Genomic DNA, 27413 nt, shown 5'->3' on the forward strand with positions numbered 1-27413 from the left:
AACAATAAGCTGTTGCATATTCATACACTTCATACATGATGCATAAATTCCATTCAAATACAGGATTCTGTCTGGTCATCGTCAACTTCTTCCTCTGAATCCTAACAGTGCCTTCGAGGCGGGAAGAAGTTGGTTTCTTCTGATAAGAGGGCAATAAATTCTTCTTCTCTGAAAGATTTAGGTGTCCTGTGGCTGCTATCTCACTGCAAGTCTGCGAGTCCTTTATTTTTAAAAAAGTATCCTGCATAGCATCGTTTCTATTTTAACAATTTTTATAACCTAAAACTATATTTAACACAGTACTTAAGAAAACTAATACAGCATTACTTTCTAACACAACACATAAAATATTCATTTTAATATTTGCGAAAAGCCAATCATAAAATGCATGCATTTTTCGCAGTTTGCATTTGGAAAACAGGGCTCCCCCCGGTAAGGGCTCCCCAGTTTCTCAGTGCTTATCCCAGGGGACTGTTTCTCGGGATATTATCACTACAACACTCGCAGCAGAATATACACACGGAATTTTAAGAGCTCTGAGTAGAAATTAAAAGACCCAACGAGCGAGAGAAAGAGCGAGATTCCAATCGCGGCGCTCCGGAGCGGCGCTGCGGGAACGATCCCCTGCGCCAGCACTGCCGGCCCCAGGCCAAGCCCAGCCCCGCAATCCAACCCCGCTGCTCACAGCGCCCGCCCTCCCTGAGCCCGGGGCGCAGCGAGCACCGCACCCGCTGCGCTCCCGAGCACAAAACGCCCCTTCCCGCCGCCCCCACCCGATAAACGCAGCGCCCCTGCAGCCGCTCACGCCTCTCTCGCTCCTGCCGAGCTTCTCGGCCTCCCGCACCCTCGGCTCCGCACCTGGGCCCCGCCAGTGCCGCGGGCTGGGGGCAGCAGCTGCACCTTCCTCTGCCTCTGCTCCAGCCTTGCCCGGGTGCCTCGGCTCCCTTCGTGCTCGCCACAAACTGATGCCTGCACAAGGCTGGCCTAGAACAGAGGCCAGACGAGGTTACACAGTAAAGCAGGCATTTGTTAAAAGGCCTCCATGGATACACCTTGGGCAGAACGAGAGCCCAGCCAGGGCTACGCCCAAGATGAACCAAAATGGCCCCAAAATGGACGACCGGTCACGAGGTCTGTCACTTTTATAAGTTCTGCTTCATTTGCATATTGGGGTTAATTGTCCAATTATAGCTTTAGCTGATGAAGTCCCATCCTTCTTGTTTTTCTCTCTTCAGTCCACGATGTTTATGCTCTTGGGCCTGAGGTTTGGATTATTTGTCCTTGGGTTCCCAGCTAGGGCAGGAATTGTTTTGTCTCCCTGCTCTGTGAACAGAGCTCAGCATCCCTTAATATGAAGCCCAGAGCCACAGAGTAAAGCAGCACAGAATCTGAAAAAGAGAAAAGCCAAAACCTGAGGCATCAAATCCATGGGACCCCCCCCCACACTCAGCAGACCCCCCCATGGTTCTCCCCAGTCCCTTCCTGATGTCCCCATCGCAGTGTCCCCAGTCCTGTCCCAGTATCCCCATCCCACGGTCACCAGTCCCCTCCCACTGCCCCCAGTTCCAGCCCAGTGTCCCTGTCTCACTGTCACCAGTCCCATCCCAGTGTCCCCAGTCCTGTCCCAGTGTCCCCCATCCTGTCCCAGTGTCCCCATCCCAGTGTTCCCAGTGTCACCAGTTCCACCCCAGTCCCTTCCTGATGTCCCCATCGCAGTGTCCCCTCCCAGTGTCCCCAGTCCTGTCCCAGTATCCCCATCCCACTGTCACTGTCCCCTCCCACTGCCCCCAGTTCCAGCCCAGTGTCCCTCTCCCAGTGTCACCAGTCCCATCCCAGTGTCCCCCATCCTGTCCCAGTGTCCCTGTCCCACTGTCACCAGTCCCATCCCAGTGTCCCCAGTCCTGTCCCAGTGTCCCTCTCCCACTGTCACCAGTCCCGTCCCAGTGTCCCCAGTCCTGTCCCAGTGTCCCCAGTTCCAGCCCAGTGTCCCTCTCCCAGTGTCACCAGTCCCATCCCAGTGTCCCCAGTCCTGTCCCAGTGTCCCTCTCCCACTGTCACCAGTCCTGTCCCAGTGTCCCCCATCCTGTCCCAGTGTCCCTGTCCCAGTGTTCCCATTTTTGTCCCAGTGTCCCCAGTTCCATCCCAATGTCACCACCCCAGTGTCCCCATCCTGTCCCAGTGTCCTTCTCCCAGTGTCACCAGTCCCATCCCAGTGTCCCCCATCCTGTCCCAGTGTCCCTGTCCCACTGTCACCAGTCCCATCCCAGTGTCCCCAGTCCTGTCCCAGTGTCCCCCATCCTGTCCCACTGTCACCAGTCCCATCCCAGTGTCCCCCATCCTGTCCCAGTGTCCCTCTCCCAGTGTCACCAGTCCCTGCCCCAGTGTCCCCCATCCTGTCCGTGTCCCTCTCCCAGTGTCACCAGTCCCTTCCCAGTGTCCCCCATCCTGTCCCAGTGTCCCTGTCCCAGTGTCACCAGCCCCATCCCAGTGTCCCCCATCCTGTCCCAGTGTCCCTGTCCCACTGTCACCAGTCCCGTCCCAGTGTCCCCCATCCTGTCCCAGTGTCCCTCTCCCAGTGTCACCAGTCCCATCCCAGTGTCCCCCGTCCTGTCCCAGTGTCCCTGTCCCACTGTCACCAGTCCCATCCCAGTGTCCCCAGTCCCATCCCAGTGTCCCCCATCCTGTCCCAGTGTCCCTCTTCCAGTGTCACCAGTCCCATCCCAGTGTCCCTCTTCCAGTGTTCCCTGCTGTGTCCCTGTGTCCCCAGTTCCGTCCCAGTGCCAAAACAGCAAAAAAAAAAAGAAGAATTTGTGAATTCTTCCCTCGTCACCAGAGAGTGAAAACACGACACGATGGAACCGCAAGGAGAAATGAAATAAATTGGTTTAATGCACAAGATGGCGAGGAGGCAAGTCAAGGGTTAAAACCAAACAAAAGAACATCGGAACCTCCAGGAATGTTTGAAAATAATTTACACAGAATATAGAAAAATATACGTATATTTATGTATATATAAAATATTAAAATAAAATATTATTTTAAATAATATAATAAATTAATATAATAATATATATAAATATAATATAAATTCTGTTGGTATAAAATATTATAAAATACTTTTGTAAAATATATATTGTATTTCTATTTTATTACTCATATATATATATATTTTTTGATCAATAATATACTATGAATATGCATCAACCCTCATGAATATTCATGAACTGCTGTGGTATAACAGAATATAAAGAACGTGGTTTAATTAACGGTGAGCTTTTGGCAATTAGCACCAGGATTTTATCCCTTAAACTTTTATAAAAATTTCAATTCTGACCCGTTTCTCACAGGGGGAGTCCCGGCTGATAATGGGGGGGGGGGACAGGACTGAGCCCCAAGGGACCCCCCCAGGTTCTCCTGCATGAGGTCCTGGGGACACGAGGAGCTGGTGGCACTTGAGGGGCTTCTGGGGACACAAGGAGCTGGTGGCACTTGAGGGGCTCTGAGTGACACAAGGAGCTGGTGGCACTTGAGGGGCTCCGGGTGACACGAGGAGCTGGTGGCACTTGAGGGGCTCCGGGTGACACGAGGAGTTTGTGGCACTTGAGGGGTTCTTGGTGACACAAGGAGCTGGTGGCACTTGAGGGGCTCCTGGGGACACGAGGAGCTGGTGGCACTTGAGGGGCTCTTGGGGACACGAGGAGCTGGTGGCACTTGAGGGGCTCTTGGGGACACGAGGAGCTGGTGGCACTTGAGGGACTCTTGGGGACACTAGGAGTTGGTGGCACTTGAGGGGCTCCTGGGGACACGAGGAGCTGGTGGCCCTCGAGCTGGTGGCACTCAAGTGTCCACAAGTCTTCCCAGTGACATCACTGCCCTGATGACATCACAGCAGTGACATCACTGTCCCCGCAGCAGCTTCGGGATGTTCTCGATGGCTTTTTCACACAGCTTGGTCACTGCGCGGCTGCCAGGGCCACCTGGGCCACCGGGGCCACCAGGGCCACCATAGGGATTCAAGAGGATGCTGTCAATGAGCTCAAGTACCCCCAGCAGGTAATTCCTGAACAGGCGGGCGCTGGCATTCCACAGCTGCTCCAACTCGGCCACCTTGGCCTCCAAGTCCTCGCGAACGTCGCGGGACGTCTGCTCTCCCCACTTCAGGATGAACTTGACCTCCCAGAGGTAGAACTCCACGTTCCTGGTGAACGCGACGGCTCGGTCACACGCTTCCACCAAGCGCTTCAGCGGCTCCAGGGCTGCCTCTGCCCAGTGTCCCCTCCTGGTGTCCACCCTTGCCACCACAGCCTCTCCCATGGCCTCGCTGGTGGCCACCTCCTCCTTGCTGGTGGCCGCTGCCTCCTGGGCATCGCGCGTGGCCCCTGCCGAGGCCACCTCCTCCTCCTGCTCCTTCTCCCAGTCCAGGGTCACCATTGACCACCGGACCGTGGCCACCAGGTTGTGCCAAGCTGTCCCCCGGTAGGTGGCCTTGTCCTGTGGGTCCCTGGCCCGGGCAGGGTCCGTGTGCTCACAGATAACTACGAGCTCAGCAGCCTCCCAGGCCAGGCGTTTCCATCTCTCCTCCAGCGCAGCCACCAACGTCCACCAGGCCGTGGCCACGGCTCTCACATGGTCCCAGCTGGCCTCTGGGGTGGTGGGGTCAAAGGCAGCCAGGGCCTGGCCCAGGGAGGGGACACCACGGTGGCCCAGGGAGGTGACATCGCCGTGGTCCAGGATCTCACGGAGGCTCTGGGTGAATCGCCCCAGGGCTGCATGCAGGAACTTTGGGGACACGCGTCGCCGCACGTCCCTGTGTTGCCCGGTCACGGCGGCCACCACCGTGCCCAGTGTGGCCACCACGGTGACCTGCCGCTCCAGCGGCAGCTCGGGAGGGGACACCTGGGCAGGGGACAGGGGAGGTGTCAGGGACCTGGTGGCATTTGTGGCTTCCTGTGCCCTCCCGGGCTCCCCTTTGCTCCTCCCTGGAGGGTTCTGCGGTCCCCTCTGCCCTTCTGCCATCCCCCGTCCCCTCTGCCACCCCCTGCCACCCCCCGTGCCCCCCCCGTCCCCCTCTGTCACGCCCCCTCCCCTTCCCTCCTCGACCCCCGTCGCACCCGTTGGTCCTCCATGCTCACTGGGGACCCGGAAAGGACGCTCTGGGGACGCTCCGGCAGAGCTGAACGAGCCCCAGGACAAGCGCCGGTCTCGGCCCAGAACCGGCCCCGGTAGCGGCGCACGGGGAAATGGCGGAGCCGCCTCTGGACAACGCCGGAAAGGGCGGGGCGGCGTGACGTCACGGGAAACGGGCACGCGGTGCATTGTGGGCATTGTGGTCCCGGTGGGGCCCAGCGGCGGCGGAACGGGGCTGAGGCCGCGGGGGGAGGGGGGGGGGGGGAGGAATTTGGGGGCGCTGAGGGAGCCCCAGGACCGCCCCCGGCAGTGCGGGATGGGCGACAGCGACCGCGGTCAGCACCGGGAGCGGGGAACGGGCGATGAGGAGGGGTTGGGAGGATTATGAGGGGATTGGGGAGGGTAGAGGAGATGTGAGGGGATTTGGGGGGGTCCGGAAGGGGTTTGTGGGGTTCTGAGGGAGAATTGGGGATCTTGAGGGGATTTGGGGGATTCTGAGGGGGACAGGGGGGTCCTGCGGGGATGTGAGGGGTTTTGAGGGGATTTGGAGGGTCCTAAGGGGATTTGGGAGGTCCTGAGGAGATTTGGGGGGATCTGAGGGGGCCTGGGGTGTCATGAGGGAGAACTGGGGGTCCTGAGGAGAAATTGGGGGTCCTGAGGGGATCTGGGGGGGTCTTGAAGGGGTTTGGGGGGTTGTGAGGGGGTTTAGAGTTCCTGAGAGGATGTGAGGGGTCATGAGAGGATTTGGGGAATCCTGAGAGGGTTTGGGGCGTCCTGAGGGGATTTCAGTGTGTTTGGGGGGGTCCTGAGGGAGAACGGGTTCCTGAGGGAGTCTGGGGGGTTGTGAGGGGGTTTGGGGGTGCTGAGGGGATATGAGGGGATTTTAGGGAATCTGAGGGAGAATTGAGGGCCCTGGAGGGGTTTGGGGAGATTTTGGGGGGTCTCTATGGAGAACTGGGGTTGTGAGAGGATTTGAGGGGGATTTTGGGGGGTCCTGAGGGGATCTGGGGGCTCCTGCAGGAATCTGCGGGAGATTTTAAGGGGTCCTGAGAAGATTTTGGGTGGTCCCGATTGGGTTTTGGGCACCCAGAGGGAATCTGGGGGATCCTACAGGGATTTGGGGGCTCCCTGACCGGATTTGGGGCAATTTTGGGGGGATTTGGGACTGTTTTATGGTCCCTGACTGGAGTTTCGATTTTTTTTTTGTAGTAATTTTGGGGTATTTTTAGAGTATTTCGTGGTCCTTGACTGGAGTTTGGGGGGATTTGGGGTTTTTAGGGGTAATTTTGAGGTAATTTCGGGGCCCCGCCCCCTTTCCTTGCCCGCCCCTTCCCGCCCAATCCCAGGCCACGCCTCCTCCGCTCTCCATTGGCCGCCCTTCCGGGGCCCCGCCCCTTTCCCCACGCTCCCATTCATAATCCTTTCTTACCTCCCCTCTCCCCCTCTCCCCATTGGCCGCCCCGCGCGGCCCCGCCCCGTTGTGGGCGTGGCTACAAGACCGATCGGCGTTTATTGAAAGGCTCCGCTCAGCGGCGGCCCCGGGGGGTGGAGCCAGCCCGGCCCCACCGGGGGGGCTCGGGGGGTCCTGGGGGGCCCGGGGGGGCTCGGGGGGGCCCCGGGGGGTGGAGCCAGCCCGGCCCCGGCGGGGCCCAACGCGGGCCGGGGGCTCGGGGGGGCCGAGGGGGGAGGGGCTGGGGGCGTTTCGGGGGGTTCAATCAATGGGGGGGGGGGCCCGGGGGGTGCCGAAGTGGGGGGCGGGGTCTGGTGAGTGTGGGGGGTCCCATGGATTGGGGGGTCCTGGTGAGTGTGGGCGGGTCTGGTGAGTGTGGGGGGGGTCCCATGGATTGGGGGGTCCGGTGAGTGGGGGGGCGGTGAGGGGGGGTCCTGGCGCACTGGGGGGGGGCTCATGGACTGGGGGTGTCCCAGCGCTTTGGGGGTGTCGGTGAAGGGGGGGGAGGCAGTGAATGGGGGGGTCCCGGTAAATTGGGAGGGGTCCCTAGTGATAACGGGGGGTCCCGGCTGATAACGGGGGGGGGGTCACAGGATTGATCCCCAAGGGACCCCCCCGGTGCTGGGGACCCCCCTGTGCCCCCCCAGTGCTCGGAGCCCCCCCGGTCCCGCTCCTGGGCCCCCCCCCCAGTCCCGGTGCTGTTCCCGGGGGCGTCAAAGGGGAGGGGGCAGAACCCCCGTGATGGGTGGGGGGGGGGCACAAAGGGGGGTCCGGGCCCGGTGCTCGGGGAGGGGTCGGTACACGAGGGAGGGTCCGGTCCCAGTCCCGGTGCACGGGGGTGGCGCTGCCCGGGGGGGTCCCGGTGCCCGGGGGGGTCCCGGGGTTCGAGGGGGGTCCAGTCCCAGTCCCGGTGCTCGGAGAGGGGGGGTCAATGCACAGGGGGGGGGGTCCCGGTGCTCGAGGAGGGTCCAGTCCCGGTGCTGGTGCACGAGGGGGGGGCGGTGCACGGGGGAGGTCCCGGTGCTCGGTGATTCGGGGGGGTCTCCGGTGGTCCCGGTGCACGGAGGGGGGGTCCCGGTGCTCGGTGATTCGGGGGGGTCTCCGGTGGTCCCGGTGCACGGAGGGGGGGTCCCGGTGCTCGGTGATTTGAGGGGGGTCTCCGGTGGTCCCGGTGCATGGGGGGGGGTCCTGGTGCTCGGTGATTTGAGGGGGGTCTCCGGTGGTCCCGGTGCCCGAGGCTGGCGATGTTTGAGGGGGGGTCCGGTGGTCTCGGTGATTCGGGGGGGGTCCTCCGGTGGTCCCGGTGCACGATGGCGGGGGGTCAATGCTCGAAGGGGGGGTCCCGGTGCTCGGTGACGGCGCTGATTGATGGGGGGGGGGGTCTCTGATGGTCCCGGTGCACGAGGAGGGGGGGAGGGGAAACTCGAGGGTCCTGATGCCTGAGGGGGGGTCCTGAGGGGGGGTCCCGGTGCACGAGGACGGTGAATTTTGGGGGTCCCGGTGCTCAGGGGGGTCCCGGTGGGTGCCCAAGGGCGGCGTGTGACACAGAGAGAGACCCCGGTGACACCAGGGACCCGCACACGGGGGCTGGGCCGGTCCTGGTGACACTCGGGGGGCTCTTGGTGGCACAAGGACCCCCCCAGGTTCTCCTGCATGAGGTCCTGGTGACACGAGGAGCTGGTGGCACTCGAGGGGCTCTTGGTGGCACTCGAGGGGCTCTTGGTGACACGAGGAGCTGGTGGCACTCGAGGAGCTCTTGGTGACATGAGGAGCTGCTGGCACTTGAGGAACTGGTGGCACTCAGGGGGCTCTTGGTGACACGAGGAGCTGGTGGCACTCGGGACCCTCTCAGTAGGGCTGGGCTGGCCCCGGCGCCACTCGGAGCCCCCCAAATTCCTCTGGGTGCCACGGGGAGCCCTCGGTGAGGAGCTGGTGACACTCGAGGGGCTCTGGCACACGAGGACGCCCCCAAATTCCTCTTGGTGACACGAGAGGATGGTGGCACGAGGAGCCCTTGTAGGGGGACCCCGAAATCCTCGCGCGGGGACCCCAAAATTCCTTGCACGGGGACCTTGAAATTCTCACACGGGGACCCCAAAATTCCCACACGGGGACCCGGAAATCATCACATGGGGACCCCAAATTCCTAGAACGGGGACCCCGAAATTCCTAGAACGGGGACCCCGAAATTCTCACACAGGGACCCCAAAATCCTCCCACGGGGACCCCAATTCCTGGAACGGGGACCCCAAAATCCTCAAACGGGGACCACCAAATTCTCACACGGGGACCTCGAAATTCTCACACGGGGACCCCAAATTGTCGCACGGGGACCCCAAATCCTGGCCCGCCCCCCCCGTTTCCCCGCACGAGGAGCCCTTTGCACGAGGACCCCCCCCCCCTTCAAAAATTCCTCGTGCGGACCCCCCCGAATTCCTCGCGTGAGAGACCCCCCCCAAACGCGAGCCCCCCTCGCCTCCTCCTCCTCCTCCTCCTCCTCCTCCTCCTCCTCCTCCTCCTCCTCCTCACCCCGGGGGTCTCCGGGTGTTCCCCCCTCCCCCCCGCCCTCCCCTTTCCCCCTTTTTTTCCCCCCCAGGGCTGGGGGGGTTTTGGGGGGACTCAAGGGGGGTGCGGGTGCGGTTTTTTTGAGGGGGGGGGGGGTCCCGGCGACCCCCGGGGCGGGGGTCAGTGCTCAGCAGCGGGGCCGCGCCGCTCGCAGCCGTTGGCCGTGATCGGGGGTGGCGGGGGCGGAGGCGGGGGCCGCCCGGGGACCCCCCCGGCCCCCCAAATCACACCCGGGTCTGCTGCACCCACGGCGGAAAGCTGCCTCTCCTGCAAGGCACCGAGGGGGCTCATTCACCCCCCCGCCCCCGCCAGCGCCGCCCTCAGTGTCCCCCGAGTGTCCCTGAATGTCCCCCGAGTGTCCCTGAGTGTCCCCCGAGTGTCCCCGAGCGTCCCCCGCCCTCCCCCGGGCGGGGCTCACTCACCTGCGGCACCGGCGCGGGGCCCTCGGGGCGGCCCCAAATCAACGCGAATCCACCCAAAACCATCCCTGACCCGCCCCGGAGTTAACCCCGAACTCCTAAAATGAACCCTGATCTCCTAAAATGAACCCTAAAGTTAACCTTGGCCCCCTAAAATTAACCCTGATCTCCTAAAATTAACCCTAAAGTTAACCCTGATCTCCTAAAATTAACCCTGATCTCCAAAAATTAACCCTAAAGTTAACCCTGGCCCCCTAAAGTTAACCCTGATCTCCTAAAATTAACCCTAAAGTTAACCCTGGCCCCCTAAAGTTAACCCTGATCTCCTAAAATTAACCCTAAAGTTAACCCTGACCACCTAAATGAACCCTAAAGTTAACCCTGATCTCCTAAAATTAACCCTAAAGTTAATCCTGACCCCCTAAAATTAACCCTAAAGTTAACCCCGACCCCTAAAATTAACCCTGACCCCCTAAAATTAACCTAAATTTAACCCTGATCTCCTAAAATTAACCCTAAAATTAACCCTGACCCCCTAAAATTAACCCTAAAGTTAACCCCGACCCCTAAAATTAACCCTGACCCCCTAAAATTAACCTAAATTTAACCCTGATCTCCTAAAATTAACCCTAAAATTAACCCTGACCCCCTAAAATTAACCCTAGAGTTAACCCTGGCCCCCTAAAATTAAACCCGACCCCCCTAAAATGAACCCTAAAGTTAAACCTGACCCCCTAAAATTAACCCTAAAGTTAATCCTGACCCCCTAAAATGAACCCTAAAGTTAACCCCGAACTCCTAAAATTAATCCTGACCCCCTAAAATTAACCTAAATTTAACCCTGATCTCCTAAAATTAACCCTAAAATTAACCCTGATCTCCTAAAATTAACCGTAAAGTTAACCCTGACCCCTTAAAATTAACCCTAAAGTGAACCCTGATCTCCTAAAATTAACCTAAAATTAACTCTGATCTCCTAAAATTAACTCTGATCTAAAATTAACCCTGATCTCCTAAAATTAACGTAAAATTAACCCTGACCCCCTAAAATTAACCCTAAAGTTAACCCTGACCCCCTGGAGTTAACCCCGACCCTAAAAGTTTCACCCTAAAATTAACCCCAAAAAATGAAGGCGGGACACCCTCGGTTTGACCCCACCCCCTCCCAAAACTGAGGAGATTCACCCCCACAATTGTCCCCACCCCCCCCTTAAAATTGTCCCCACCCTCCCCTAAACTGTCCCCACCCCCAAAATTGTCCTGGTGCTGCCTCAGTTGTCCCCAAGCCCCCCAAACTGTCCCCAACCCCCCTGAGCTGTCCCCAGCCCCCCCAAACTGTCCCCAACCCCCCCAAACTGTCCCCACCCCCCCCGAATTGTCCCCACCCCGGTGACAGGACATGGCACACGGACACGGGTGTCACCTCCCCCCCGGTGAGATGGGGACAGACACAAGACACGAGGATGGTGACGGTGACGCGGCGCCAGCGCTGGGGGACATTTGGTGACAAACCCAACCCCACCCCAAACCATGGTCACCCCCCCTTGGGGGCGATGGGGACAATGGTGGCACCTCCAGGGGGTGGGGACAGGGCCGGTGGTGGCACCTGAGGGGACATGGGGACACCGGAGGTGGTGTCCCCAAGGGGTCCCCAGTGTCCCCAAAGGGTCCCCAGTGTCCACAAGGGACATGGGGACACCTGGAGGGACATGGGGACACCTGGGGTGGTGTCCCCAAAGGGTCCCCAGTGTCCACAAGGGACATGGGGACACCTGGAGGGACATGGGGACACCTGGGGTGGTGTCCCCAAAGGGTCCCCAGTGTCCCCAAAGGGTCCCCAGTGTCCACAAGGGACATGGGGACACCAGGAGGGACATGGGGACACCTGGGGTGGTGTCCCCAAAGGGTCCCCAGTGTCCCTAAGGGTCCCCAGTGTCCACAAGGGACATGGGGACACCTGGAGGGACATGGGGACACCTGGGGTGGTGTCCCCAAAGGGTCCCAGTGTCCCCAAAGGGTCCCCAGTGTCCACAAGGGACATGGGGACACCTGGAGGGACATGGGGACACCTGGGGTGGTGTCCCCAAAGGGTCCCCAGTGTCCCTAAGGGACATGGGGACACCTGGAGGGACATGGGGACACCGGGGGTAGTGTCCCCAAGGGGTCCCCGGTGTCCCCAAAGGGTCCCCAGTGTCCACAAGGGACATGGGGACACCTGGAGGGACATGGGGACACCTGGGGTGGTGTCCCCAAAGGGTCCCCAGTGTCCCTAAGGGACATGGGGACACCTGGAGGGACATGGGGACACCGGGGGTAGTGTCCCCAAGGGGTCCCCGGTGTCCCCAAAGGGTCCCCAGTGTCCACAAGGGACATGGGGACACCTGGAGGGACATGGGGACACCTGGGGTGGTGTCCCCAAAGGGTCCCCAGTGTCCCTAAGGGACATGGGGACACCTGGAGGGACATGGGGACACCGGGGGTAGTGTCCCCAAGGGGTCCCCGGTGTCCCCAAAGGGTCCCCAGTGTCCCTAAGGGACATGGGGACTCCAGGAAGGACATGGGGACATCAGGAGGGACAAAGGGACACCTGGGACAGTGTCCCCAAGGGGTTCCCCATGTCTCTAAAGGACATGGGGACACAGAAGGGACAAGGGGACACCTGGATCCGTGTCCCCGGGTGACACGGGAGGGACACGGGAGGGACAGGAGGACACCAGGAGGGACATTGGGACACCTCGGTCCATGTCCCTCGGGGACATGGGGACAGCAGGAGGGACATGGGGACAGCAGGAGGGACAAAGGGACACCTGAATCCATGTCCCCAAGGGACATGGGGACACAGGAGGGACACGGGGACACCGGGGGTGGTGTCCCCAGGGGGTCCTGAGGGACATGGGGACACAGGAGGGTCTTGGGGACATCTTGGATCCATGTCCCCAAGTGTCCCCAAGTGTCCCCAGTGCCCTTGAGGGACATAGGGACAGGGAGCGTCTTGGGGACAGCTGGATCCGTGTCCCCAAGGGGTCCCAATGTCCTTTGGGGGCAGAAAAGGGTCTTGGGGACATCTGGATCCGTGTCCCCAAGGGTCCCCAATATGTCTTGGGGACATGGGAGGGACATGGGAGGTACATGGGGACACCTGGATCTGTGTCCCCAAGGAGTCCCCAGTGTCCCTCAGGGACATGGGGACATTCCAGATCCATGTCCCCAGGTGTCTCCAATGTCCCTTGGGGACAGAAAAGGGTCTTGGGGACACCTGAATCCGTGTCCCCAAGGAGTCCCCAGTGCCCAGGAGGGACACAGGAGGGACATGAGGACACTCCATATCCATGTCCTCAAGGGTCTCAAATGTCCCTTGGGGACAAAAAGGGTCCTGGGGACACCTGGATCCGTGTCCCCAAGGAGTCACCAGTGCCCATGAGGGACATGGGGACACAGGAGGGACATGGGGACACCTGGATCCGTGTCCCCAGTGGTCCCCAATGTCCCTTGGGGACACCTGGATCTGTGTCCCCAAGGGTCCCCAATGTGCCTGAAGGACATGGGAGGGACATGGGGACATGGGAAGGACATGGGGACACCCGTGAAGTGTCCCCAGTGTCCCTTGGGGCCAGCAGAGCGCTTGGGGACATTCCAGATCCATGTCCCCAAGGGTCCCCAATGTCCCTTAGGGACACAGGAGGGCCTTGGGGACATCTGGGATCCGTGTCCCCAAGGGTCCCCCTGTGCGGCCCGGGGGGTGACAGGGAGGGGACAAGGACCCACCTGGGGTGTCACCGGTGGCCGAGGGTCCGGTGCCACTGGCGGGGCCGGGCCGCGCTACCTGACGGACAGCTGTGACAAGAGAGACACGGGAGGGGACATCAGGGCCACCGCGGCCACCGCGCCGCGCGGGGACACGGCCCGGCCGGGCTGGCCCCGGGCTGACCCCGAGGTGGCCCTGGGGTGACCCTGAGGTGGTCCTGAGGTGACTCCAGGGTAGCCCTGAAGTGGGGCCTGAGGTGGGCCCTGAGGTGGCCCCAGGGTGGCCTTGAAGTGGCCCCGGGGTGGCCCCACGGTGACCCTGGGGTGGCTCTGAGATGACCCCGGGATGGCCTTGAAGTGGCCCCTGAGGTGGCCCCAAAGTGGTCGCAAGGTGACCCCAAAGTGGCCCCTGAGGTGGCCCCGAAGTGGCCCCAAGGTGGCCCCTGAGGTGGCCTTGAGGTGGCCCCAAAGTGGCCCCTGAGGTGGCCTTGAGGTGGCCCCAAAGTGGCCCCCAAGGTGGCCCCTGAGGTGGCCCCTGGGGTAGTCCTGGGGTGACCCCAAGGTGGCCTTGAAGTGGCCTTGAGATGGCCCCTGAGGTGACCCCGAAGTGGCCCCAAGGTGACCCCCAGGATGGCCTTGAGGTGGCCCCTGAGGTGGCCCCAAAGTGGCCCCTGAGGTGACCCCAGAGTGGCCCTGAGGTGACCCTGAGGTGTCCCTTAGGTGGCCCCTGAGGTGGCTCCGACCCAAGGAGGGGGCACAGGAACGGCTCCGTCGCTGGGGGGGGACACCCGGGTGGCCTTGGGGACACGGGGGTGGCGCTGTCCCTGGCGTGGGGGGTGGGGCGGTGTCACCTCCACCTGGAAATGTCCCTCTGGTGTCACCCTGGGGGTGGCCCTGTGTCCTGTGGGGGCCACTGTCCCCCCAGGAGTGGCCCTGTCCCCTCTGGGGGTCACTTTGTCCCCCCAGGGGTGGCCTTGTCCCAACCGGGGGTGGCCCTGTCCCTCCAGGAGTGGCCCTGTCCCTTCCAGGGGTCACTTTGTCCCCTCTGGGGTGGCCTTGTCCCCACTGGGGGGTGGCCCCGTCCTTCTGGGGGGTCGCTTTGTTCCCCCAGGGGTGGCCCTGTCCTCACTGGGGGTGGCCCTGTCCCCCTCAGGTCCCCTCTTGGGGGGCACTTTGTCCCCTCTGGGGGTCCTGTTGTCCCCCTGGTGGTGGCCCTGTCCCCACTTGGGGGTGGCTCTGTCCCCTCTCCAGGGGTCCCATTGTCCCCTCTGGGGGTGGCCCTGTCCCCCTGCACCCTCCCAAGTGCCACCACGTCCCCCCCAGGGGTGGCCTTGTCCCCTCAGGACCCCCAGAGGTGACAGGAGCCCCCCCCGGGGGTCCCCAAACCCCTGTCAAAGGGACCCAGATACCCCCAAAAATCCCCCAAAATCTCCAAATAACCCCAAAAATCCCCTCGGGGACACCCAGGGACCCCCAAAAATCCCCAAATAACCCCAAAAATCCCCCCGGGGACACCCAGGGACCCCCCCAAATTCCCCAGATAACCCCCAAAATCCCCACAGACCCCAAATTATCCCCCCAAAACCCCCCGGGGACACCCAGAGGCCCCAATAACCCCCAATAACCCCCCCAAAACCCCCCAGACCCCCCCAAGCCCCCCATGGGACACCCAACACCCCCCAAACACTCCCAGAGACCCCAAATAACACCCCAAAATCCCCGAGCACCCCCCATAGATGACAAATAACCCCCCAAAACCCCCACAGACCCCCCAAACCCCCCTAGGGACACCCAGAACCCCCCCCCAAAATCCACAAATACCCCCAATAACCCCCCCCAAATATCCCCAGAAACCACAAATAACACCCCAAAATCCCCAAACACCCATCATAAAAAAACCCCACACCCCAAACAACCCCCCAAAAAGGCCGAGGGACACCCATGAACCCCCCAAAAATGCCCAAATACCCCCATAGACCCCCAATAACCGCCCCAAAATACCCAAAAACCCCCCTGGGACACCCAGAACCCCCCAAAATACCCAAATACCCCCCCAGGGACGCCAATAACCCCCCAAAATATCCAAATACCCCCCCATAGACCCCCAATAACCCCCCCCCAAAATACCCAAATATCCCCCAGGGACACCCATAACCCCCAAAAATATCCAAATACCCCCATATACCCCCAATAACTGCCCCAAAATACTCAAAAACCCCCCTGGGACACCCATAACCCCCCAAATATGCAAATACCCCCCCCAATAACCACCCCCAAAATACCCAAATATCCCCCCTGGGACACCCATAACCCCCCAAAATACCCAAATACCCCCCATAGACCCCCAATAACCCCCCCAAAATACCCAAATATCCGCCATAGACCCCCAATAACCCCCCCAAAATACCCAAATACCCCCCTGGGACATCCATAACCCCCCCAAATATGCAAATACCTCCCCAATAACCACCCCCAAAATACCCAAATATCCCCCAGGGACACCCAGAACCCCCCCAGAATACCCAAATACCCCCCCATAGACCCCAATTAACCCCCCCCAAAATACCCAAATATCCCCCAGGGACATCCATAACCCCCCAAAATATCCAAATACCCCCCCATAGACCCCCAATAACCCCCCAAAATACCCAAATACCCCCCCATAGACCCCCAATAACCACCCCCAAAATACCCAAATATCCCCCAGGGACATCCATAACCCCCCCAAATATGCAAATACCTCCCCAATGACCCCCCCCAAAATACCCAAATACCCCCCCAGGGACACCCATAACCCCCCTAACATACCCAAATATCCCCCCATAGACCCCAATAACCCCCCCCAAAATACCCAAACACCCCCCAGGGACCCCCAGCCCCCCCAGGGACCCCCATCCCGCCCCCAGCGCGGCGTGGGATGGCCGATGTCACACGGAGCAGAGCAATGACATTGTAATTTCCACCTGAGCGTCGAGCAGCCGCCGCCGGCCCTCGGATGGGTCGTGGGCGCCCAAGTGATCCCTGCGCAGCTCCTGCTCCACCAGCATCAGCCTGCGGGGCCAGGCTTCACCGGGGTCATGCTGCCACCCCCCCGGGGACATCCCCGGCCAGGCCCAGGGACACCCCCCGGGGACATGGGGACAGCCCAGGGACAGGGGGACACAGCCAGGGACACCCCCCGGGGACATGGGGACAGCCCAGGGACAGGGGGACACAGCCAGGGACACCCCCCGGGGACATGGGGACAGCCCAGGGACAGGGGGACACAGCCAGGGACACCCCCCGGGGACATGGGGACATCCCCGGCCAGGCCCAGGGACACCCCCCGGGGACATGGGGACAGCCCAGGGACAGGGGGACACAGCCAGGGACACCCCCCGGGGACATGGGGACAGCCCAGGGACAGGGGGACACAGCCAGGGACACCCCCCGGGGACATGGGGACATCCCCGGCCAGGCCCAGGGACACCCCCCGGGGACATGGGGACAGCCCAGGGACAGGGGGACACAGCCAGGGACACACCCCGGGGACATGGGGACAGCCCAGGGACAGGGGGACACAGCCAGGGACACACCCCAGGGACATGGGGACAGCCCAGGGACAGGCCAGGGACAGGGGGACACAGCCAGGGACACCCCCCAGGGACATGGGGACAGCCCAGGGACAGGCCAGGGACACCCCCCGGGGACACCCCCCAGGGACAGGCCAGGGACATGGGGACACACCTGGGGACAGGGGGACACACCTGGGGACACACCCAGGGCCTTTGGGGACAGCCCAGGGACAGGCCAGGGACATGGGGACAACCTCAGGGATCATGGGGACACACCCAGGGACACCCCCTGGGCCCTTGGGGACAGCCCAGGGACATGGGGACACTGCTGGGGACACATCCAGGGACATGGGGACATGCCCAGGGTAAGCCCAGGGACATGGGGACACAGCCAGGGACAGGGGGACACACCCAGGGACATGGGGACATGCCCAGGGACATGGGGACACAGCCAGGGACATGGGGACAGCTCAGGGACAGCCCTGGGATCACAGGGACATCCCTAGGGACATGGGGACACTCACAGGGACAGCCCAGGGGCATGGGGACACCCTGGGGACAGCCCCAGGGACATGGGGACAATCCCAGGGACAGCCCAGGAACACCTTGGGACACCCAGAGCCATGGGGACAACTCTGGGGACACCTGGGGGACACCCAGAGCCATGGGGACACTTCTGATACAGCCCAGGGGCACCCGGGGACATCCTGGGGACACCTGGGGGACACCCGAGGGACACCTGGGGACATGCCAGGGACACCCTTGGGGACAATCATGGGTACACACGTGGGCCACACCGTGTCCCTTGGTGTCCCCATGCCACCTCTGTGTCACTCCCATATCCCTGTGTCCCCTGTGTCCCTCTGTCCCCTGTGTCCCCAATGTCACCCACGTCTCTCTGCGTGTCCCCAATGTCCCTGTGTCCCCCTCAATGTCCCTGTGTGTCCCCAGTGCCCCCTGGCTGTCCCCACATCCCTGCGTGTCCCTGTGTCCCCATGTCCCCATATCCCTGTCTGTCCCCAGTGTCCCCATCTGTCCCCGTGTCTCTGGGTGTCCCTGTACCCCCATATCTCTGGGTGTCCCCATGTCCCCAGTGTCCCTGTCTGTCCCCAGTGTCCCTGTGTGCCCCTGTGTGTCCCTGTACCCATAAATCCTTGTCTGTCCCCGTGTCCCCAGGCTGTCCCCGCTGTCCCTTTGTGTCCCTCACCTGCCAATGATGCTCTTGATCTGTGACTCCCCATGTCCTTGTGTGTCCCTGTGTGTCCCCATGTCCCTAGTGCCCCCAGGCTATCCCTGCTGTCCCTGTGTGTCCCCATGTCCCCGTGACCCTGTTTGTGTCCCTATAACCCCATATCCCTGTGTACCCCAATGTCCCTGTCTGTCCCTGTCTGTCCCCGTGTGTCCCTCACCTGCTGATGATGCTCTTGGTCTGCGAGTCCCCGTGTCCCTGTGTGCCCCACTGTCCCTGTGTGTCCCCATGTCCCTGTCTTCCCTGTGTGTCCCCATGTCCCCTCGATGTCCCCGTGTCCCCAGGCTGTCCCCACTGTCCCTGTGTGTCCCTCACCTGCCAATGATGCTCTTGATCTGTGAGTCCCTGTGTCCTTGTGTGTCCCCATATCCCTGTGTGTCCCCATGTCCCCTCGATGTCCCCGTGTCCCCAGGCTGTCCCCGCTATCCCCATGTGTCCCTCACCTGCCGATGATGCTCTTGATCTGCGAGTCCCCGTGTCCTTGTGTGTCCCACTGTCCCTGTATCCCTGTGTGCCCCACTGTCCCCATGTCCCCTCGATGTCCCCGTGTCCCCAGGCTGTCTCCGCTGTCCCCGTGTGTCCCTCACCTGCCGATGATGCTCTTGATCTGCGAGTCCCTGTGTCCTTGTGTGTCCCCATGTCTCTGTGTGTGTCCCTGTACCCCAATATCCCCGTGTGTCCCCAGGCTGTCCCTGCTGTCCCCGTGTGTCCCTCACCTGCCAATGATGCTCTTGGTATGCGAGTCCCCATGTCCCTGTGTGCCCCACTGTCCCCATGTCCCTGTGTGTCCCCATGTCCCCTCGATGTCCCCGCTGTCCCCGTGTGTCCCTCACCTGCCGATGATGCTCTTGATCTGCGAGTCCTTCTCCTGCTGCTGCTGCCGGAGCCGTTTCTCGCTGAGCTCCAGGCGCTGCTGGTACTGCAGGAGGATGCGGCTCGTCTGCTCCTCCTGCGTCACCAGGCGCCGCTCGTACTCCTCCAGCTTGCGGTTGGACATGTGCAGCCGCTCCTTCAGCGAGTGGATCTCCTCCTCGTACTCCTTCACCTGCCAAAGGGACACTGCAGGGCCCTGGCACACCTGGGCGCACCTGGGCACAGCTACAGCCCTGCTATGGGCACACCTGGCACACCTGGGCACAGCTACGAGCACACCTGGCACACCTGGGCACAGCTACAGCCCTGCTACGGGCACACCTGGCACACCTGGGCACAGCTACAGCCCTGCTACGGGCACACCTGGGACACCTGTCACACCAGGGAACTCCCTACACCCAGCTATGGGCACACCTGTCACACCTGGGCACAGCTGCAACCCTGCTACTGGCACACCTGGGCACAGCTACAGCCCTGCTACGGGCACACCTGGGACACCTGGGCACAGCTACAGCCCTGCTACGGGCACACCTGGGACACCTGGGCACAGCTACAGCCCTGCTACGGGCACACCTGGCACACCTGAGCACAGCTATGGGCACACCTGGGCGCACCTGGGCACAGCTACAGCCCTGCTATGGGCACACCTGGCACACCTGGGCACAGCTACGAGCACACCTGGCACACCTGGGCACAGCTACAGCCCTGCTACGGGCACACCTGGCACACCTGGGCACAGCTACAGCCCTGCTACGGGCACACCTGGGACACCTGTCACACCAGGGAACTCCCTACACCCAGCTATGGGCACACCTGTCACACCTGGGCACAGCTGCAACCCTGCTACTGGCACACCTGGGCACAGCTACAGCCCTGCTACGGGCACACCTGGGACACCTGGGCACAGCTACAGCCCTGCTACGGGCACACCTGGGACACCTGGGCACAGCTACAGCCCTGCTATGGGCACACCTGGCACACCTGAGCACAGCTATGGGCACACCTGGCACACCTGGGCACAGCTACAGCCCTGCTATGGGCACACCTGGCACACCTGGGCACAGCTACGGGCACACCTGGGTACACCACCCCTGTCCCTGTGCAGCCGCTCCTTCAGCGAGTGGATCTCCTCCTCATACTCCTTCACCTGCCAAAGGGACACTGCAGGGCCCTGGCACACCTGGGTGCACCTGGGAACCCCCTACGCCCCGCTATGGGCACACCTGGCACACCTGGGCACAGCTACAGCCCTGCTACGGGCAGACCTGGCACACCTGGGCACAGCTGCAACCCTGCTATGGGCACACCTGGCACACCTGGGAACCCCTACACCCAGCTATGGGCACACCTATGGTGTGCCTGATACACCTGATACACCTGGGGACACCTGACACACCTGGATGTCCTCCTTGTATTCCTCCACCTGCCACAGGCCACACCTGGGCACACCTGGGGACACCTGGGGACACCTGAGATCCACCAGCATCATCACCTGAGGTGCATGGGGTCATCTCCTGCAGCCTGCACACCTGGGCACACCTGGATCCCTGCACACCTGAGCTCCACCAGGACCATCCCCTGGATCCCTGCACACCTGGGCACACCTGGGCACACCTGGGCACACCTGGATACCGGAATATCTGCACACCTGCATCCCTGCACACCTGAATCCTTGCACACCTGGATCCCTGCACACCTGAACATCTGCACATCTGAATCCCAGCATACCTGAATCCTTGCACACCTGCATCCCTGCACACCTGAACATCTGCACATCTGAATCCCTGCACACCTGAATCCCTGCACACCTGGATCCCTGCACACCTGAGCTCCACCAGCATCATCCACCAGATCCCTTCACACCTGAGCACACCTGTACCCCTCACACCTAAGCAAACCTTTGTCACTCACACCTGGGTAGACCTGAGCACACCTGTGTCACTCACACCTGAGCACACCTGGATCCCTTACACATCTGTGTCACTTACACCTGAGCACACCTGAGCACACCTGTGTCAGTCACACACCTGGGTAGACCTGAGCACACCTGTAGCACTCACACCTGAGCACACCTGGATCCCTCACATATCTGTGTCACTTACACCTGAGCACACCTGAGCACACCTGTGTCAGTCACACACGTGGGTATGCCTGAGCATACCTGTGTCACTCACACCTTAGCACACCTGTGTCACTCACACACCTGTGTCAGTCACACACCTGAGCACACCTGAGCACACCTGTCCCAGTCACACCTGAGTCCCTACCCGATCCAGCCGGCTCTCGTCCATGGACTTGGAGCACTCCTAGAGCTTGTACCCCTCACACCTGGGCACACCTGGTTACTCACACACCTGGGCACACCTGTGTCACTCACACACCTGTGCCAGTCACACATGCACACTCACCCATGAGTCCCTACCCGGTCCAGCTGGCTCTCGTCCATGGACTTGGAGCACTCCTTGAGCTTGTACCCCTCACACCTGAGCACACCTGGGCACACCTGTCCCAGTCACACCTGTCCCAGTCACACCTGTGTCGCTCACACCTGCACGCTCACACCTGAGTCCCTACCCGGTCCAGCCGGCTCTCGTCCATGGACTTGGAGTACTCCTTGAGCTTGTACTCCTCGCGCTCGATGTGCGCGCTCTCGATGTCGGCCGACAGGTGCGGCATGTTGGACACCCAGGCCACCGTGCGCTCCGACGCCGGCAGCACCGGGTTCAGCGTGGACGGCGTCTGCGACGCCTGCGGGGACACGGGGACAGGGAGGGGACACGGAGGGGACAGCCCAGGGACATGGGGACAGCCCAGGGACAGCCCAGGGACATGGGGACACGGGGACAGTGAGGGGACAGCGGGGACATGGGGACAGCCCGGGGACATGGGAACATGGAGGGGACATGGGGACAGTGTGGGGACAGCCCGGGGACATGGGAACATGGAGGGGACATGGGGACAGCGGGGACAGTGGGGACATAGGGACAGGGAGGGGACGTGGGGACATGGGGACAGTGTGGGGACAGTGGGGACATGGGGACAGCCCGGGCACAGCCCAGGGACATGGGGACAGGGAGGGGACATGGGGACAGTGTGGGGACAGCAGGGACACAGAGGAGACATGGGGACAGTCCAGGGACATGGGGACATGGGGACAGTGTGGGGACATGGGGACAGCAGGGACAGCAGGGACAGCCCGGGGACATGGGGACGGTGTGGGGACATGGGGACAGCGGGGACAGGGAGGGGACACAGTGACATTGGAGACACAGGGACAGCCCAGGGACACGGGGACAGTGAGGGGACAGCATGGAGACAGTGAGGGGACATGGGGACAATGAGGGAATATGGGGACACAGGGACAGTGAGGGGACACCAGGACAGTGGGGATACAGGGACAGTGAGGGGACAGTGTGGGGACACGGGGACAGTGTGGGGACAGTGAGGGGACACCAGGACACAGGGACAGCGCAAGGACATCAGGGGAAAAGGAACATGGGGGAAAAGGGACAATTGGGATGTGATGGGACACAGGGACACAGAGGGACACAGCAAGGCAGGGACATGGGGACATTGTGAGAGATGGGGACACCAGGGACACGAGGGTATTGGGTGTGTGGAGATACAGGGACATGGGGACATTGGGGATGTGGGGACATGGGGACATGGGGACACAGTGGGACAGCAGGGACAGCAGGGGGACATGGGATATTGACAGATATAAGGGGACATGGGGACAGCAGGGGGACATGGGGGGACACAGGGGGACACAAAGATGAGTTCGGTTCCCCCTTCACCATCCTGTCCCCAGCATGTCCCCATGTCCCACATGCCAATGTCCCCGTGTCCCCCAATGTCCCCTCTGTCCCCCACACATCCCCGAGCCCCCAATATCCCCCCATGTCCCTGATGTCCCCATGTGTCCCCCAGTGTCCCCATATCCCACACATCCCTCAGTGTCCCCAGTGTCCAAGTCCCTCACACCCCCCAATGTCCTCATATCCCCCCAAGTCCCCTAGTGTCCCCCGAGTGTCCCCAGTGTCCCCATATCTCCCCACACCCCCCAATGTCCCGCATGTCCCCCATGTCCCCCACACCCTCCAATGCCCCCCATGTCCCCGGTGTCCCCATGTCCTCACACCTCGCAACACCCTGCGCATCCCCCCAAATCCCACACATCCCCTCACTTTCCCAATGTCCCCAGTGTCCCCAAAGTCCCCCACACCCACAATGTCCTCATGTCCCCAGTGTCCCCCCATGTCCCCCCCATGTCCCGTCTGTCCCCCCGTCCCTACTGCTGTCCCCTCTCTCCCCTCTGCCCCCTCCCTCCCGCTGTCCCCGCTGTCCCCTCTGTCCCCGGTGCTGTCCCCCCTGTCCCCGGTGCTGTCCCCTCGCTGTCCCCGCCTCTGTCCCCGGTGCTGTCCCCTCACCTGTTTGGTGACGGGCGGTTTCATGCCGGCCACCGAGGCCTCCTTGGCCAGCGAGGGCTGGCGGGACCGGGCCGGGCCGTAGGCGGGCTCGGGCGATGCCAGCAGGTTCCCGCTGGCCGGGCGCGGCTTTTGGGGCACCCCCAGCGCCTGCGGGCCCCCGCCCCCTTTTCCCGCCCGCGACCCCCGCGGGGTGGGCGGCGGGGGGGCCCCGATGGTGATCTGGGGGGGCGCCAGCGTGTCCTGGAGCGACAGCTGCCTGCGCCCGAAGTCTCCTCCGGGCCGCCCGAACTCGTCGCTGTAGCTGTGGCTGTGCGTGATGTGTTTTTGGGGAGGGGTCGCCAGCTCCTCGCTCTTGCTGTAGCCGTGCAGCGGCGGCGGGGCGACTCCCCCCACGTAGTGTCCCCCGTCCGGTGGGCCGCCCCCCTCGCCCCTCCCGCCGCCGCCCCCTCCTCCTCCTCCTCCTCCTCCGGGCCCGTCGGGGCCGCGCAGGGGCCCGTCGGCGGCCAGGTGGAAGAGCGGGTTCTGGAAGGAGAGCGGCACCCGCAGCTGCGGCCCGCCGGGCTCGGGCACGCCCAGGCGCGGCGGGGCCAGGCTGGAGGCGCTGCCCTGCGAGAGCCGCCCGGGCCGCAGCCCCCCTTGGCCCGCGCCCCCCGGCGCCGCGCCCCCGGCCAGCAGCTCGGCCGGCAGGCTGGGGATGCTGTCCACGCGTCCGTCCTGCAGGTCCAGCATGGAGACGCTCTTGCCCACGCCCAGCGCGCCGCCGCGGCCGCCCTCGGGCTCGGTGAGGTCCGAGCTGCTGGTGCAGTAGGCGGGCGAGGAGCGGGCGAGCGGCGGGCGGCTCAGCACCAGCACCTCCGGAGGACCCTTCTCCTGCGGCGGCGACGGCAGGCGCGGCACGTCCATGGAGCTGCGCGACGGACGGACGGACGGACGGACGGACGGGGGAACGGGGATGAGGGGATATGGGGAGGGATGTGGGGTATGGGATGTGGGGATATGGGGAGGGATGTGGGGTATGGGATGTGGGGATATTGGGGGATGTGGGGTATGGGATGGGATGGGGGGTAAGGGGATGTGGGGAGGGATGTGGGTATGGGATATGGGGATATTGGGGGGATGTGGGGAGGGATGGGGAGTACGGGGATATGGGGTGGGATGTGGGTATGGGATATGAGGATATTGGGGGGATGTGGGGTGGGATGGGGGGTAAGGGGATGGGGGGCGGGATAGGGGATATGGGGATGTGGGGTACGGGGACGTGGGGTACAGGGATATGAGGTACGGGGATGTGGGGTGGGATTTGGGGTACAGGGATATGGGGCGGGGTGTAGGGCCAGATGGGGGGTATGGGGTATGGGGATATGGGGTAAAGGGATGGGGAGTGGGATGTGGGATGGGATGTGGGGTGCGATGGGGGTATGGGGATGGGGGCCAGGATGTCGGGTATGGGGTATGGGGATATAGGGGGGGATGTGGGGGGGGGATAGGGGGTATGGGGATATAGGGTGGAGTGTGGGGTACAGGGATGTGGAGTATGGGAATGTGGGATGGGATGTGGGGCCGGATGGGGGGTATGGGGATATGAGGGTACAGGGATGAGGTACACGGGTGGGGAGCGGGGTGTGGGGTGGGATGTGGGGTACGGGGGTGGGGGGTAGGATATGGGATTTGGGGATGTGGGGTGGGATGGGGGGTATGGGGATGTGGGGTAGGATATGGGATATGGGGATATGGGATATGGGATGGGATATGGGATATAGGATGGGATATGGGATATGGGATAAGGGGATATGTGATTGGGATATGGGATGGGGATATGGGATGGGGATACGGGATATGGGGAGATGGGATATGGGATATGGGATATGGGGAGATGGGATATGGGATGGGATATGGAGATATGGGATATAGGATGGGATATGGGATATGGGATGGGGATATGGGATGGGGATATGGGATGGGGATATGGGATGGGATATGGGATATGGGATATGGGATATGGGGATGTGGGATATGGGATATGGGATGGGGAGATGCGATGGGATATAGGATGGGATATGGGATATGGGACATGGCATATGGGGAGATGGGATGGGGATATGGGATATGGCATATGGGGATATGGGATATGGGGATGGGATATGGGGATATGGGGAGGGGATATGGGATATGGGGATATGGGATATGGGGATGTGGGATGTGGAGATGGTGAGGGATGGAGGGGACACGGGATTGGGGGCAGGGGATGGAGGATGGGGGGTACGGGACGGGAAACACACCCGGGGTGGGGGCGGTTGGACACAGCCCCAAATCCATCTCTGGGATCATTGTCCCACTGCTGTCCCAGGCCCGTCCCATCCCCGCCTGTCCCATCCCCAGCCTGAACATTCCCATCCCAAACATTCCCATCCCATCCCAAACATTCCCATCCCAAATGTTCCCATCCCCGTCCCAAACGTTCCCATCCCGAACGTTTCCATCCCAAACATTCCCATCCCAAACGTTCCCATCCCTGTCCCAAATGTTCCCATCCCATCCCAAATGTTCCCATCCCATCCCAACATTCCCATCCCATCCCATCCCAAATGTTCCTGTCCCCACACCTGTTCCTGATCCCAGTTTCATCCCCACCCTAATTCCAATCACCATCCCCATCCTGATCTCAATGCCCAAACCCCAAACCCCAAATCCTGAAACCCCAAATCCCAAAATCCCAAACCCAATTCCCAAATCCCAAACCCCAATTCCCTAACCCCAAATCCCAATCCCCAAACCCCCCAAACCCCAAATTCCCCAAACCCCCAAACCCCAAATTCCCCAAAACCCAAAAACCCCAAATCCCACATCCCAAATCCCAAACCCCCCAAATTCCCAAACCCCAAATCCCAATTCCCAATCCCCAAACCCCAAACCCCAAATCCCAAACCGCCCAATTCCCAAATTCCCAGGCCCCACCCCTCACCTGTTGAGCCCCCGGACCATGTAGGACTGGAGATCCACGGAGCTGTGGGACAGGTGAGGGACAGGTGAGACCCCCAGGTGAGACCCGGGGACACCTGGGACAGGTGGGGACATGGGGGGACACCAGAGCAGGACAGGTGACACCCCCAGGTGAGACCCAGGGACCCCAAGGGAACATGGAGGGGACAGGTGAGACCCTCAGGTGAGATCTGGGGACACCAGGGACAGGTGGGAGCACCACACCCAGGGGGACACAAGGAGGGACAGGTGACACCTCCAGGTGAGACCAAGGGACCCTGGGACAGGTGAGGGCACCAGGGGACACAGGGGGGACAGGTGAGACCTGTCCAGGTGAGACCTGGCAGCAACAGGTGACATTAGGGTCACAGGTGGGATGTGAAGGTCCCGCAGGTATTTGGGGTCAACATGGGGACATGGGGGGGAGGGGTCATCACAGGTGGGTGGAGTCACCCCAGGTGAGAGCGAGGGCCACCAGGTGCGGCCAGGTGAAATGGGACACCTTGGGCCACACAACGGGACAGGACAGGGGGGTCACAGGTGGGTGGGGCCAGCCCAGGTGAGGCCAGGTGAGATGGAGGGGTCACCTTGATCACACAAGGGGGGGTGACAGGTGGGTGGGGCCAGCCCAGGTGAGCCAGGTGCCACCTCAGCCCCACAGGCAGAGCCGGGGGAGGGCGGGGCCGGGCGGGTGCGCTCACCTGTTGAGGTCGCGCACCAGGTAGGGCTGCAGGTCGGCCGAGGGCCCGCGCAGCACCAGCCCCTTGGGCGGCAGCCGCTCGCCCTGGCTGGGCTGGCGCTGCAGGTGAGGGTTCCGCAGCGCCACGCTGATGTCGGTCAGCAAGCGGGGCAGGGGACCCAGCTTCAGCAGCGCCTCCTGCGGGGGGACAGGTGAGAGCACCTGGGCACACCTGAGAGCACCTGAGTGTGCCTGGGCACACCTGGAACCTCATCCAGGGAAACCCCAATGACTGCAATGGGACCCAGCTTCAGCAGCGCCTCCTGCGGGGGGGACAGGTGAGA

The 27413-nt window shown here is 62.0% G+C and overlaps 2 protein-coding genes across 11 annotated transcripts in view; both read right to left on the reverse strand.

The window, feature by feature from the left end:
- Positions 1–2865: 2865 nt before the first annotated feature.
- On the reverse strand, positions 2866–5262 carry LOC129132068 (uncharacterized). Its single transcript, XM_054651045.2, has 2 exons — positions 5112–5262; positions 2866–4896 (listed from the first exon to the last, which is right to left on the reverse strand). The coding sequence occupies exons 1-2, from the start codon at positions 5124–5126 to the stop codon at positions 3898–3900; spliced, it is 1014 nt and encodes a 337-aa protein (XP_054507020.2). The 5' UTR covers positions 5127–5262; the 3' UTR covers positions 2866–3897.
- Positions 5263–9086: 3824 nt separating this feature from the next.
- The window catches only part of SYNGAP1 (synaptic Ras GTPase activating protein 1), a 31262-nt gene continuing 12935 nt past the window's right edge, over positions 9087–27413 (reverse strand). Inside the window, exons 9-17 of one of the 10 annotated variants that reach the window (XM_077191114.1) lie at positions 27092–27267; positions 26374–26415; positions 23412–24318; positions 21556–21729; positions 20036–20128; positions 18942–19196; positions 16266–16356; positions 13327–13395; positions 9087–9409 (exon numbers count right to left, since the gene is read on the reverse strand). In XM_077191114.1, coding sequence (XP_077047229.1) covers positions 9270–9409; positions 13327–13395; positions 16266–16356; positions 18942–19196; positions 20036–20128; positions 21556–21729; positions 23412–24318; positions 26374–26415; positions 27092–27267 — 1947 coding nt within the window. In that variant the 3' untranslated portion in view covers positions 9087–9269. Of the gene's footprint in view, positions 9410–13326; positions 13396–16263; positions 16370–18941; positions 19197–19716; positions 19744–19782; positions 19804–20026; positions 20129–21340; positions 21363–21514; positions 21730–23411; positions 24319–26373; positions 26416–27091; positions 27268–27413 lie in introns of those variants that run through there. The other 9 variants (XM_077191115.1, XM_077191113.1, XM_077191116.1 and 6 more) reach the window with 9 other exon arrangements.

The sequence above is a fragment of the Agelaius phoeniceus genome, chromosome 27, assembly GCF_051311805.1.
Source record: "Agelaius phoeniceus isolate bAgePho1 chromosome 27, bAgePho1.hap1, whole genome shotgun sequence".
In the NCBI taxonomy this organism is placed as follows: Eukaryota; Metazoa; Chordata; class Aves; order Passeriformes; family Icteridae; genus Agelaius; species Agelaius phoeniceus.